A 14490-nucleotide genomic window follows, 5' to 3' on the forward strand; every position below is an offset into this window, starting at 1 on the left:
GATGCCCTCTTTATGTTACAATTCTTATCTTTTATGTGAGCATCATCGAAATCATCATGCCTAGCTAGGGGCATTAAACGATAGCGCTTGTTGGGAGGCAACCCAATTTTATTTTTGTTCCTTGCTTTTTGCACCTGTTTAGTAATAAATAATTTATCTAGCGTATGTTATGATTGAGTTTTTCTGTTTTAGTTAGTGTTTGTGCCAAGTAGAACCGTTAGGAAGACTTGGGGAAAGTCTTTTTAATCTTGCTCTAAAAAACAGAAACTTTAGCGCTCACGAGAATTACTGACATTTTTATTTGGAGACTGATATTTAGTTAATTATTTTTTTAAGATGATTAGCAGATAAATTCCTCACGTCCAGTAATTTATTTTAGAATTTTTGGGGTTCCAGAAGTTTGCGTTAGTTACAGATTACTACAGACTGTTCTATTTTTGACAGATTCTGTTTTTCATGTGTTGTTTACTTATTTTGATGAATCTATGGCTAGCAAAAGAATTTATAAACCATAGAGAAGTTGGAATACAGTAGGTTTAACACCAATATAAATAAAGAATGAGTTTATTATAGTACCTTGAAGTGGTGTTTTGTTTTCTTTCGCTAACGGAGCTTATGAGTTTTCTGTTAAGTTTTGTGTTGTGAAGTTTTCAAGTTTTGGGTAAAGATTCGATGGATTATGGAATAAGGAGTGGCAAGAGCCTAAACTTGGGATGCCCAAGGCATCCCAAGGTAATATTCAAGGACAACCAAAAGCCTAAGCTTGGGGATGCCCCGGAAGGTATCCCCTCTTTCGTCTTCGTTCATCGGTAACTTTAGTTGGAGCTATATTTTTATTCGCCACATGATATGTGTTTTGCTTGGAGCGTCATCTTATTTTATTTTGTTTTTCTTTCTATTTGAATAAAATACCAAGATCTGAAATTATTAAATGTTAGAGAGTCTTCGTATAGTTGCATAATTGTTCGACTAGTCATTGATCTTCACTTATATCTTTCGGAGTAGTTTTTCATTTGCTCTAGTGCTTCACTTATATCTTTTTAGAGCAAGGTGGTGGTTTTATTCTATAGAAATAATTGATCTCTCATGCTTCACTTATATTATTTTGAGAGTCCTAAACATCATGGTAATTTGCTTTGGCTATGAATTTAGTCCTAATATGATGGATATCCAAGAGGGATATAATAAAAACTTTCATGTAAGTGCATTGAATACTAAGAGAAGTTTGATACTTGATAATTGTTTTGAGATATGGAGATAGTGATATCAAATTTGTGCTAGTTGGGTAGTTGTGAATTTGAGGAATACTTGTGTTGAAGTTTGCAAGTCCCGTAGCATGCACGTATGGTAAACGTTGTGTAACAAATTTGAATCATGAGGTGTTATTTGATTGTCTTCCTTATGCGTGCCGGCCGGGGACGAGCGATGGTCTTTTCCTACCAATATACCCCCTAGGAGCATGCGCGTAATGCTTGGTTTTTGATGACTTGTAGATTTTTGCAATAAGTATGTGAGTTCTTTATGACTAATGTTGAGTCCATGGATTATACGCACTCTTACCTTCCATCATTGCTAGCCTCTTCGGTACCGTGCATTGCCCTTTCTCACATTGAGAGTTGGTGCAAACTTCGCCGGTGCATCCAAACCCCGTGATATGATACGCTCTGTCACATATAAACCTCCTTATATCTTCCTCAAAACAGCCACCATACCTACCTATTGTGGCATTTCCATAGCCATTCCGAGATATATTGCCATGCAACTTTCCACCATTCCGTTTATTATGACACGCGTCATCATTGTCATATTGCTTTGCATGATCATGTAGTTGACATCGTATTTGTGGCAAAGCCACCAATTTTTCATACATGTCACACTTGATTCATTGCAATCCCGGTACACCGCCGGAGGCATTCATATAGAGTCATGCTTTGTTCTAGTATCGAGTTGTAATAATTGAGTTGTAAATAAATAAAAGTGGGATGATCATCATTAAAAGAGCATTGTCCCAAAAAAGGCCAAAAAAGAGAAAGGCCAAATAAAAAAGAAAGGCCAAAAAAAGGCCAAATAAAAATAAAAAAATAAAAAAGGGACAATGCTACTATCCTTTTTTTCCACACTTGTGCTTCAAAGTAGCACCATGATCTTCATGATAGAGAGTCTCTTGTTTTGTCACTTTCATATACTAGTGGGAAATTTTCATTATAGAACTTGGCTTGTATATTCCAACAATGGGCCTCCTCAAGTGCCCTATGTCTTCGTGAGCAAGCAAGTTGGATGCACACCCACTTAGTTTCTTTTGTTGAGCTTTCATACATTTATAGCTCTAGTGCATCTGTTGCATGGCAATCCCTACTCCTTGCATTGACATCAATTGATGGGCATCTCCCTAGCCCATTGATTAGCCGCGTCGATGTGAGACTTTCTTATTTTTGCCTTCTCCACATAACCCCCTCATTATATTCTATTCCACCCATAGTGCTATATCCATGGCTCACGCTCATGTATTGCGTGAAAGTTGAAAAAAGTTTGAGATCACTAAAGTATGAAACAAGTGCTTGGCTTGTCATCGGGGTTGTGCATGATGAGAGCATTCTTGTGTGACGAAAATGGAGCATGACCAAATTATATGATTTTGTAGGGATGAACTTTCTTTGGCCATGTTATTTGAGAAGACATGATTTCTTAGTTAGTATGCTTGAAGTATTATTATTTTTATGTCAATATTAAACTTTTGTCTTGAATCTTATGGATATGAACATTCATGCCAAAATGACGAGAATTACTTAGAGAAATATGTTAGGTAGCATTCACATCAAAAATTCTGTTTTTATCATTTACCTACTCGAGGACGAGCAGGAATTAAGCTTGGGGATGCTGATACGTCTCCAACGTATCTATAATTTTTGATTGTTCCATGCTATTATATTATCAACCTTGGATGTTTTATATACATTTATATGCTATTTTATATGATTTTTGGGACTAACCTATTAACCCAGAGCCCAGTGCCAGATTCTGTTTTTCCTTGTTTTAGAGTATCGTAGAAAAGGAAAATCAAACGGAGTCCAATTGACCTGAAACTTCATGAAACTTATTTTTGGAGCAGAAGAAGCCCATGGAGTATCGGAGTTGAACCAGGAGAGTCCCGGGCTGCCCATGAGGGTGGGGGCGCGCCCACCCCCCTGGGCGCGCCCACCTGCCTCGTGGATAGCCGGAGGTCCACCGACATACTTCTTCCTCCCATATATACCCATATACCCTAAAAACTTCGGAGAGCACAATAGATCGGGAGTTCCACCGCCAGAAGCCTCCGTAGCCATCGAAAACCAATCTAGACCCGTTCCGGCACCCTGCCGGAGGGGGGAATCCCTCTCCGGTGGCCATCTTCATCATCCCGGCGCTCTCCATGACGAGGAGGGAGTAGTTCTCCCTCGGGGCTGAGGGTATGTACCAATAGCTATGTGTTTGATCTCTCTCTCTCTCTCTCTCTCGTGTTCTTGAGGTGATATGATCTTGATGTATCGCGAGCTTTGCTATTATAGTTGGATCTTATTATGTTTCTCCCCCTCTACTCTCTTGTGATGGATTGAGTTTTCCCTTTGAAGTTATCTTATCGGATTGAGTCTTTAAGGATTTGAGAACACTTGATGTATGTCTTGCGTGGGATACCCGTGGTGACAATGGGGTATTCTATTGATCCACTTGATGTATGTTTTGGTGATCAACTTGCGGGTTCTGCCCATGAATCTATGCATAGGGGTTGGCAGACTTATCATCTTGACTCTCCGGTAGAAACTTTGGGACACTCTTTGAGGTTCTATGTGTTGGTTGAATAGATGAATCTGAGATTGTGTGATGCATATCGTATAATCATACCCATGGATACTTGAGGTGACATTGGAGTATCTAGCTGACATTAGGGTTTTGGTTGATTTGTGTCTTAAGGTGTTATTCTAGTACGAACTCTAGGGCTGTTTGTGACACTTATAGGAATGGCCCAACGGATTGATTGGAAAGAATAACTTTGAGGTGGTTTCGTACCCTACCATAATCTCTTCGTTCGTTCTCCGCTATTAGTTACTTTGGAGTGACTCTTTGTTGCATGTTGAGGGATAGTTATGTGATCCAATTATGTTATTATTGTTGAGAGGACTTGCACTAGTGAAAGTATGAACCCTAGGCCTTGTTTCAAGGCATTGCAATACCGTTTACGCTCACTTTTATCATTAGTTACCTTTCTGTTTTTATATTTTCAGATTTCAAAAACCTTTATCTACCATCCATATACCACTTGTATCACCATCTCTTCGCCGAACTAGGACACCTATACAATTTACTATTGTATTGGGTGTGTTGGGGACACAAGAGACTCTTTGTTATTTGGTTGCAGGGTTGCTTGAGAGAGACCATCTTCATCCTACGCCTCTTACGGATTGATAAATCTTAGGTCATCCACTCGAGGGAAATTTGCTACTGTCCTACAAACCTCTGCACTTGGAGGCCCAACAACGTCTACAAGAAGAAGGTTGTGTAGTAGACATCAATAGACCTTTTGGTAATGCACGGAAAAAAAGAGAAGAGCGACCATCACCAACGGTCGCAAATGTCAGAGAGGAAGAATCTCAACTGTTGTCGTGGGGGTCGCTTCTCCCTCGTTCCCGTGTGCTAGACATTTTGGTGTAATGCACTTGGGGACGAAGGGAGGAGCGATCATCACGGACGGTCTAATATATACACCACGTGAACTGAGATATATACACCACGTGAGCTGAGAGTTTTTAAGAAAAGACTCGACAGACCGATAGTTAACTCGTGATGAATAATAATGATCTAATTTAGTTTTTGTAGTACATATATTGAATTTTAGATGTTTAATATTTGAATTATGAACATAGAAAATGTCTGACGATGACGATAGGATCCCGGAGTGCGACTACAGCGGCAACGACCGGGGTCTGTGCGACAGGCCTAACCTGGTAGACGGTCGGCACTTCAGTATTAAGCTCGACGAGACCTTCGATGTTAAAATAGTACGCAACGACGACAAGTCTTTTTTCGTAATTAAGCATGACTTCTGCGTTTTCAACATGTAATTTCCGTCTTTTACAATTTGACTAGCTTATCCCATGCCATGCAAGACGCTATGTCTTGGAGAAGCTAAATTTCAAAGATCATGAGAATAGGGAGACAAAGATAGTTCACCTCAGGACCCATCATGGTTATGCTTTTGCCGTAAAGCTATACAATACGGAGAGCGTATCCCATTTTGGTTGCTCGAATTGGGAGGCACTGTGCAAGGCGTATGGTTTTCAGGAGGGTATGCTTGTCGCCTTCGATCTTAGTGATCCTGAAGATGACATCGACGAAGAGAATATCGACATTTGGGTCCTTGTTGATACTCTTCCACTTCTACCTCTATGTGATTTTCTCAAACATATTTATTAAGTAATTTATATTGTTTATTTCAAAATAGTTGACAGCATATTTTCATTCTTCAAAAAATGTGCGAAAGATGGTAGACAGAACCTACTACACCGATGGCTCTGAATTAACTTATGTGGAGAAAGATCATCTTATCTCATTTATTATTGATGTTGAGAATTACAATATCAGTTATGAAACTCCTACACATTATGGTCAATATGTGTCACTAGTGCACGTGTTGAACGACGGTAACATCCAGGGAGATGGCATGGTAAGATTTTTTTACTATTACAACATTTGTGCATCTTTTGCATACATTCTTATATAGCTCAACTACATTGCTAACTACTATGTTATTATTATGTTTTTGAACAAAAAATCCCGAAGGATTGTGTGCCTGATCTGATGTTTCCGAAAAGTCGCCTTGATGTTATTACCTTACGGCCAAGTCCGCCTAGGCTTCACTGTTGTTCATACCGGATTTCTAAAACCGATGAAGACATGACAATCAAAGAATAAAAAGATGTACGAACAATCATAGAGAGCTACTTGGAAGCAACATTGTGTGAAGCGCAAGAATTGGAGACAAGATAATCTCCATTGTCCATAATGAAATGTCAGGGGCTATCTTGTTTTATACTATTTTACCTTAGAGAGGGTAGTAGGTCCTAGCTAATACTCATGATCATGTGCTAAGAACAATTAAGTAGGATTGGTTAGATGACTATGATGATGATGAGTATGACTTGTTATTATGATAGCGAGTAGAAGTTGTTAGATGACTATGATGATGATGAGTATGACTTTTTATTATGATAATGATGAAGAGTTATTATTAATGATGATGATGCTTAGTTGTTATATGAGCATGATGAGTTATTATATATATCAGTGAGTGAAGAGACTACCGTATATATATAATAACTCATCATGATCATAAAATCATATTATGAGACTACTGTACCAAAACTGTACAAATACAGCGCCAATATGCTGCATAAAAAATACAGGAAAAGTTAGCAGTAGCGCGATTATAGAGGCGTTGCTGCTATTAGCAGTAGCGCGTTTGTGAAGGAACGCTACTACTAAGTAAGTCAGCAGTAGCGCGGGTCAAAACGCGCTACTGATGAAAGTTAGCTGTGGCGCCTTATCAGTAGCGTTGCCACCCGCGCTACTGATATACATCTAACCCGCAGTATTGCTAGATTTTTCCTTAGTAGTGTTACTTGCTCGGATATTATCGCACTAGTTGGCCACCGGTTTATGAATGTATTAAGATGGCCGCAATACTTGCTCACAGACTTTTGGATGGTGTAATGATAGGTGACCGACTTTGGCAAACGGTCTCGTGCCACTTCCATACGGTAGGGATCAAAGTTCTTGTACATTGGACCAAAATGTTGAGCCCCTTTGTTCCATTCCTTAAAACGGATCGACACTAGTGGCCAAGCAAGCATCACGCAACAATTCAACCTCCCTCAAATTAAAACTTTCTCTGCTCCCCATCTTCTTTGGGTTGCCACCGGCCAACCAATCGTCTAGATCAAGGCACGTCTGCTCGGCGTACGAGTATGGCTATTGGGTGTACGTTCCTGGCTGCTTGTTGTACATACCCGACTGTTGAGTGTACACGACTGCTCCGTGTACGTCTTCGACTAGGAATCATCAACTTGTCCATCCTTGAAGCCACATCTGTCATGGATGATGTCCAACATCCCTCTGTGATCCGCCGGTGTCATGCCCAGTTGAGACCTATCGGTGAATAGAGAGAGGGTGCCCAATGGATCCACGCCTGGCGTCCGCAACCGGATAAGTTGCACCGATGTCGACTCACGGAAGTGGATGGGAGCGTTCAGGTCGACGTACCATGGCACGGAAGTTGCGGAAGTGATCGGGGATGGGTGATATTGACCGAGCTACGCTGCGGCGTAGTTGAACAGTGGCTGCATCTTCATTGGTCAGGTCAGCGAGTGCATCGGAGGTGGCGACAACGGACCACATGCCCGCTTGGCTCCTTGCCCCACCCCGGACCACTATCCTTCTTAGGAGGTGATGGGTGGCCGGCCACCAAAGCCACTTTCTCATTGCTCCTCTAGACGCGACGACGCATGTTGCGGTTCGCTGAGTTGATCTCTCGGGTGGCCACCACATATGGATCCTCCTCCAGCTCCGACAATGGTACGAACAAATATATGTGGCAGTTAGGCGGAGTAAGGGTGGGAACAAGGGTGGAGGGCGATAACGATTGACTAAAAGGGTGGGAATATGCGGGGTTTGTCACGGAACTGGTGCAGATGTGGCCAAATGCATGGGCTCTGAGTGGGGTTTCGGGTCGGCCGAAGTTGTCGGAGTTCTACGTAGAGGAGGTCCGGAATCCCGCAAACCCCCCCTAACTTTGTATCGGGTTTGCGGGAATTGGGACACGTGGATGTGTCCGCGAACGTATGCGACACCATGTTGGATGACAAAAATCATCTGAACAAGCCGGTTTGAACATTTGCGGGCGTTTTGCAGCACGGTATTAAAGATGCCCTAAGAGGCCTTTTTTCAAAAATTAGATCGGGTACAACCCATACTCTCTCTCTTTTTTTCCCGATTTCTAAATATATGAAATAATTCATGGATGTTAGCAATGATGTGTAATGTGCACTTGTAAAAAATAAATCAATAATATAACCATTTGGGACCTAGACAAAAAAGATACTTCCTCCGTTCCAAATTGTCTTAGATTTATTTAGATACAAATATATCTAACACTAAAACATGTCAACACATTCGTATCTAGACAAATTTAAGACAACTAATTTAGGACAGAGGTAATAATATTCAAATGAATGGTGTTCATCTAAATAGCACATTATATAATGATTTACATTCATAAATTACTTCGTAATTTTGTACTTCGTCCGGGTTTGTTGGTCTCTCTTGTATTTTGTGTCTTATTTAGACTATAGAATTGACAAACAAAATACAAGTTATATGTCACAAAAATTATATTGTTGAATTCTTATTCGAAAGAAGCTTCCGATGATACTATTTTATGATAAACAGTATAACTTATTTTTTGGTAAGTAAATCAATGGTCAAATGTTGACCCAAAATACAATAGGGCTAATAAACCCAGACCGAGGTACTTATAAATTGAACTTGAACACTCTTCAATCTTCATCCAACTTTGTAGAGTATATATGCCGTCCGTCCTCACTTACTTGCCCACCGCGGCCTCCTTGCAGTCCTCTTTCCCGAAGGCGGAGACGGGGAAGGTCCTGCCGAGCCCGGTGGCCGTCTTGAAGGTGATCTTGGAGGGGTCATCCTTGTCGATGTACATGTCGCAGAGGGTGATCCAGATGAGGAGCTCCTTGCTCTTGACCCCGGTCATGCGCTTCATCTTGCGGTCCTCGACGAAGGCCGTCACCTCGGTGCCGTACGAGACCTGCCGCCCGATCTGCTTGAAGGTGTGCGTGAGCGCCTTCTTCTGGCGCAGCCACACGAAGCCGGTGGCGCGGTTGTAGCCCACCTCCTCGATGTCCGCCAGCGGCAGCAGGCCCAGCGGCATGTTGGTCTCGGCCAGCAGCTCCACCGCCTTCTCCGCGCACAGCGCCGCGCCGTGATACACCTCCGCGCCTTCCCTCTGAGCCTCGATCGCCTGCGCCATCTCGACTGATTGAACCAATCAAATCTCTCAAAGTAAACTCAGATTCAACTCCACGCGCTGGAGTTGCTGGGGCCTTTTTTGGTCTTAGGGGGTTTGGTTTGCTGTTGTGGGATTGGGGGTGGGGAGGGGCGGACTTTATAGCTGGATTTGGTGCTTTTCGTTCCGGGATGGCGAGGAAGACGGTTGTGAGGGGATTTAAGGCGAGAGTTTATTAACGCGTGGGGAGGAAGATGGTTGGGTCTCCGGCTCTCCGACGCACGCACGCCGGCGTGCGGTTGGTGGTTTTCTTGCTCCTTTTTTTTTTGAACTTGTTCCCCTTGCATAATGAATCGTGCAGGTTTATGTCGCCTCCGGGGTTTAATAACGGATGCCTTTTTTTAACATCAGTACAGACACAAACGTCTCATCTCTATGAAGTCAGACAACATATCTCACCCCTATGAACATCTCTGAGAGACTGAGCCGGCATATCATTTTGAGATTTACAAAGTCATCATAGGCGCCTCGTCGTCGACGAAAACGTCTCCTCCCACTGAAAGCGCATCGCTGAAAATTCTGAAATAAATTCAAGAATAATGCGAGCATCAGGACTTGAACCCTGATGAGCTGGGGTAACAGTAGATAAACGCCAGGAGAACGTAAAGCATTCGCTCTTTTTCTTTTATATCTGCATGCTATTATTTCTCTCATAAAAGAACGCTAAGGGCATTTCAACACCGATCCTCAAACCTTCCGCAATCGTCTGGACCGCGGAAGCCATCCAACGCGGTCATGTATTGGTCCGTGACGCGGTTCGGACGCGTTTTCATCCGTAGACCGGAGGCAAAAGTGGGGGAGGTTTCCGGAGTCCGGACCGATCTCAAGCCCGCTTCTGACCGTTCTGGCCCATAAAAACCCCTCTCCTCCTGCCCTCACTTCCCACCCGGCGCAAGCTGCCCGCATTCATGCCGCTGTAGAGCGCACCACTCCACATTAAAGGCGGCTCGGGGCGGACGCGGCCTCTCACTACCTCCGCCATTGAAGCGGCGCGCCGGCGAGGGCGTTGCTACTGCACGTCCGGCTGAACACGCCTCCTCATCGTATTCATATGCCTCCATTAAACCCCATAAAGGCGAGAAACCTACTTTGGCTACACGTCCGTTCATGAGCGGGCCGGCATTAAATGCAATGTCATCCGAGCTCCTCCCGTCTGCCCACTATTTAAAGGAGGTCAGACACCGGGAAAGAATTGCACCCCTCCGCCGCTCCCCTATCTTCTTCTTCATCAATTTCTCCACTCTTCCATTGGCTTCTGAAAAGCAGTTCTCTAGCATACAAGCCGGCTGGGTGGACCACCGAGCCCGCCGGATACGAGCGAGGCATCTCGCTGCTCCATCTCCCTCGCCTAGTCCGACAGAGCCAATTGCCGTCCCAAGCCGACGTGTGGTTTAGCAACTCGCCGCTCCAGGCCAGCTCGATGAGGAGTGATGAGTGAAGGAAATATGCCCTAGAGGCAATAATAAAGTTATTATTTATTTCCTTATATCATGATAAATGTTTATTATTCATGCGAGAATTGAATTAACCGGAAACATAATACTTGTGTGAATACATAGACAAACAGAGTGTCACTAGTATGCCTCTACTTGACTAGCTCGTTGATCAAAGATGGTTATGTTTCCTAGCCATTGACATGAGTTGTCATTTGATTAACGGGGTCACATCATTAGGAGAATGATGTGATTGACTTGACCCATTCCGTTAGCTTAGCACTCGATCGTTTAGTATGTTGCTATTGCTTTCTTCATGACTTATACATGTTCCTATAACTATGAGATTATGCAACTCCCGTTTACCGGAGGAACACTTTGTGTGCTACCAAACGTCACAACGTAACTGGGTGATTATAAAGGTGCTCTACAGGTGTCTCCGAAGGTACTTGTTGGGTTGGCGTATTTCGAGATTAGGATTTGTCACTTCGATTGTCGGAGAGGTATCTCTGGGCCCACTTGGTAATGCACATCACTTAAGCCTTGCAAGCATTGCAACTAATGAGTTAGTTGCGGGATGATGTATTACGGAACGAGTAAAGAGACTTGCCGGTAACGAGATTGAACTAGGTATTGAGATACCGACGATCGAATCTCGGGCAAGTAACATACCGATGACAAAGGGAACAATGTATGTTGTTATGCGGTCTGACCGATAAAGATCTTCGTAGAATATGTGGGAGCCAATATGAGCATCCAGGTTCCGCTATTGGTTATTGACCGAAGACGTGTCTCGGTCATGTCTACGTAGTTCTCGAACTCGTAGGGTCCGCACGCTTAAAGTTTCGATGACAGTTATATTATGAGTTTATCAGTTTTGATGTACCGAAGGTTGTTCGGAGTCCCAGATGTGATCACGGACATGACGAGGAGTCTCTAAATGGTCGAGACATGAAGATTGATATATTGGAAGCCTATATTTGGATATCAGAAGTGTTCCAGGTGAAATCGGGATATTACTAGAGTACCGAGGGGTTACCGGAACCCCCCGGGGGCTTAATGGGCCATAGTGGGCCTTTGTGGAGAAGAGGAGAGGCGGCCAGGGCAGGGCCGCATGCCCCTCCCCCCTAGTCCGAATAGGACAAGGAGAGGGGGGCGGCGCCCCCCTTTCCTTCCTCTCTCCCTCCTCTTTCCCCCTCCACTCCTAATCCAACAAGGAAAAGGGACTACTCCCGGTGGGAGTAGGACTCCTCCTGACGCGCCTCCTCCTGGCCGGTGATAACCCACAATTATAGGGGATCGCAACAGTTTTCGATAAGTAAGAGTGTCGAACCCAACGAGGAGCTAAAGGTAGAACAAATATTCCCTCAAGTTCTATCGACCATCGATACAACTCTACGCACGCTTGACGTTCGCTTTACCTAGAACAAGTATGAAACTAGAAGTACTTTGTAGGTGTTGTTGGATAGGTTTGCAAGATAATAAAGAGTACGTAAATAAAAAGTAGGGGTTGTTTAGATAAAGAAACAATAAAGTAAATATAGCGAGTGTGGAAAAGTGGTGTTAAGAGTTGCGAAATTGCCCCTAAGCAATTGACTACTTTACTAGACCGATAGCAAGTATTATGTGGGAGAGGCCACCGATAGGACAACGAAAATCTACTCAGACATCATAGGATGGCAACACATCATTGGATAATATTATGAAGCATAAAACACCATGTTCAAGTAGAGGGTACACCGGGTTGCGGGAGAGTGGACCGCTGTAGATAGAGGAGGGAAGGTGATGGAGATGTTGGTGAAGATGGCGGAGGTGTTGGTGTAGATCGCGGTGATGATGATGGCCCCCGTTGGCACTCCGGTGCCACCGGAAGCGAGGAGGAGAGAGCCCACCTCCTTCTTCTTCTTCCTTGACCTCCTCCCTAGATGGGAGAAGGGTTTCCCCTCTGGTCCATGGCCTCCATGGCACGGGAGGGGCGAGAGCCCCTCCGAGATTGGATATGTCTCTCTGTCTCTCTCTGTCTCTGCGTCCCCAGATTCTTCCCTTTCACCGTTTTTATATTCCCGGAGATCCGTAACTCCGATTGGGCTGAAATTTTAACACGATCTCTATACGGATATTAACTTTCTTGCGGCGAAAGAAGGGCATCAACCGCCTTACGGGTGGCCCACGAGGGTCAGGGGTGCGCCCAGAAGGGGCAGGCGCGCCCCCTGCCTCGTGGCCACCTCAGGCACCGTCTCGCGTGGATTTTTCTTCCCAAAAATCATATATATTCCAAAAAAAATCTCCGTCAATTTTTATCCCGTTTGGACTCCGTTTGATATGGATATTCCGCAAAACAAAAAAACATGCAACAAACAGGAACTGACACTGGGCACTGGATCAATATGTTAGTCCCAAAAATAGTATAAAAAGTTCCCAAAAGTATATGAAAGTTGAATAATATTGGCACGGAACAATAAAAAAATTATAGATACGACGGAGACGTATCAGCATCCCCAAGCTTAATTCCTGCTCGTCCTCGAGTAGGTAAATGATAAAAAAATAATTTTTGATGTGGAATGCTACCTAGCATAATCTTGATCATATGTCTAATCATGGCATGAATATTAAGACCCGAGTGATTCAAAGCAATAGTCTATCATTTGTCATAAAAACAATAATACTTCAAGCCTACTAATAAAGCAATCATATCTTTTCAAAATAACATGGCCAAAGAAAGTTATCCCTACAAAATCATATAGTCTGGCTATGCTCCATCTTCTTCACACAAAATACTCACATCATGCACAACCCCGATGACAAGCCAAGCAATTGTTTCATACTTTTGATGTTCTCAAACCTTTTCAACTTTCACGCAATACATGAATGTGAGCCATGGACATAGCACTATAGGTGGAATAGAATATGATGGTGGAGAAGACAAAAAGGAGAAGATAGTCTCACATCAATTAGGCGTATCAACGGGCTATGGAGATGCCCATCAATAGATATCAATGTGAGTGAGTAGGGATTGCCATGCAACAGATGCACTAGAGCTATAAGTATATGAAAGCTCAAATTGAAACTAAGTGGGTGTGCATCCAACTTGCTTGCTCATGAAGACCTAGGGCATTTGAGGAGGCCCATCGTTGGAATATACAAGTCAAGTTATATAATGAAAATTCACACTAGTATATGAAAGTGATAACTCAAGAGACTCTCTAAATGAAGAACATGGTGCTACTTTGAAGCACAAGTGTGGTAAAAGGATAGTAACATTGCCCCTTCTCTCTTTTTCTCTCTTTTTTTTTCTTTTTTTGTAGGCTTCTTTGGCCTCTCTCTCTTTTTTTTGGGGGGGGGGGGACGCTTCTTTGTCCACTTTTATTTTGATAACCTCACATGGGACACTGTTCTAATAATGATGATCATCACACTTTTATTTACTTACAACTCAATATTACAACTCGATATCTAGAATAAAGATATGACTCTATATGAATGCCTTCGGCGATGTACCGGGATGTGCAATGATCTAGCGTAGCAATGACATCAAAAAACGGACAAGCCATGAAAACATCATGCTAGCTATCTTACGATCATGCAAAGCAATATGACAATGAATGCTCAAGTCATGTATATGATGACGATGAAAGTTGCATGGCAATATATCTCGGAATGGCTATGGAAATGCCACGATAGGTAGGTATGGTGGCTGTTTTGAGGAAGGTATATGGTGGGTTTATGGTACCGGCGAAAGTTGCGCGGTACTAGAGAGGCTAGCAATGATGGAAGGGTGAGAGTGCGTATAATCCATGGACTCAACATTAGTCATAAAGAACTCATATACTTATTGCAAAAATCTATTAGTCATCGAAACAAAGTACTACGCACATGCTCCTAGGGTGGTAGATTGGTAGGAAAAGACCATCGCTCATCCCCGACCGCCACTCATAAGGA

The 14490-nt window shown here is 43.3% G+C and overlaps 1 protein-coding gene across 1 annotated transcript; it reads right to left on the reverse strand.

Moving 5' to 3' along the window:
• Window positions 1-8409: 8409 nt before the first annotated feature.
• LOC119267533 lies at window positions 8410-9239 on the reverse strand. The gene has a single exon (XM_037548930.1). It carries the CDS (start codon window positions 9080-9082, stop codon window positions 8633-8635), a length of 450 nt encoding a protein of 149 aa, XP_037404827.1. The 5' UTR covers window positions 9083-9239; the 3' UTR covers window positions 8410-8632.
• Window positions 9240-14490: the final 5251 nt, after the last annotated feature.

This window comes from Triticum dicoccoides, chromosome 3A, assembly GCF_002162155.2.
Source record: "Triticum dicoccoides isolate Atlit2015 ecotype Zavitan chromosome 3A, WEW_v2.0, whole genome shotgun sequence".
Lineage (NCBI taxonomy): Eukaryota > Viridiplantae > Streptophyta > Magnoliopsida > Poales > Poaceae > Triticum > Triticum dicoccoides.